The sequence below is a fragment of the Cynoglossus semilaevis genome, unplaced genomic scaffold, assembly GCF_000523025.1.
Source record: "Cynoglossus semilaevis isolate Cse_v1.0 unplaced genomic scaffold, Cse_v1.0 C18861378, whole genome shotgun sequence".
Lineage (NCBI taxonomy): Eukaryota > Metazoa > Chordata > Actinopteri > Pleuronectiformes > Cynoglossidae > Cynoglossus > Cynoglossus semilaevis.
In genome coordinates, this window is record NW_007592365.1 from 1 (window position 1) to 542 (window position 542).

At 47.0% G+C, this 542-nt stretch overlaps 1 protein-coding gene across 1 annotated transcript; it reads right to left on the reverse strand.

Moving 5' to 3' along the window:
- Positions 1-9: 9 nt before the first annotated feature.
- Positions 10-527, reverse strand: LOC103399660 (ankyrin repeat and MYND domain-containing protein 2-like; the record flags this gene model as incomplete). The annotated part of the gene is made up of 2 exons (XM_008338313.3): positions 346-527; positions 10-234 (listed from the first exon to the last, which is right to left on the reverse strand). Coding segments are annotated over exons 1-2 (252 nt in total), but the record flags the coding sequence as incomplete, so codon positions are not given.
- Positions 528-542: the final 15 nt, after the last annotated feature.

A 542-nucleotide genomic window follows, 5' to 3' on the forward strand; every position in this document is an offset into this window, starting at 1 on the left:
GTGTCCTACATGAACTAACCTCTTGATGAGTCCATCCAGCTTGTCGTCTCCGTCTCTGAGGAAGGAGACACATTTTCCCAGCACACAGCTGATGTAGTGCATCTTTACAGCCAGCACCTCATTCATATCCTGCTGTTTGATGCATTTCTCGCAGATGAGCTCTATCACACGACGACATTTTTCCAGCGCTTCTGCCTCAGCCAGCAGGGGATTGTCCTTCACCAGCAATACCGTCTAGAAAATAAAACAAGATGAAATGTTCAGTCCAAAACAAATGTATTATAAATGCACGTTAGGCTTGGAAGATTAACTCCATCCAGCAGGTGTGATCTGGTGATTTCCTACCTTAACTGGGTTCAAGTTGGTGCTCATGATGATCTTGTGCAGAGGACCGGCCAGTTTGGGCGGCAGCTTCGGCTCCTTCTCCAAACCCTGGAGTCTGGTGTAGTAGTCGAGCCGGGCACGTGAAAAAAAGTTGTTTATGACTGTGACACAGTCGTGTTGACCTGAAGAAACAAAATGTCTGAGTCACAGGTGAAGTG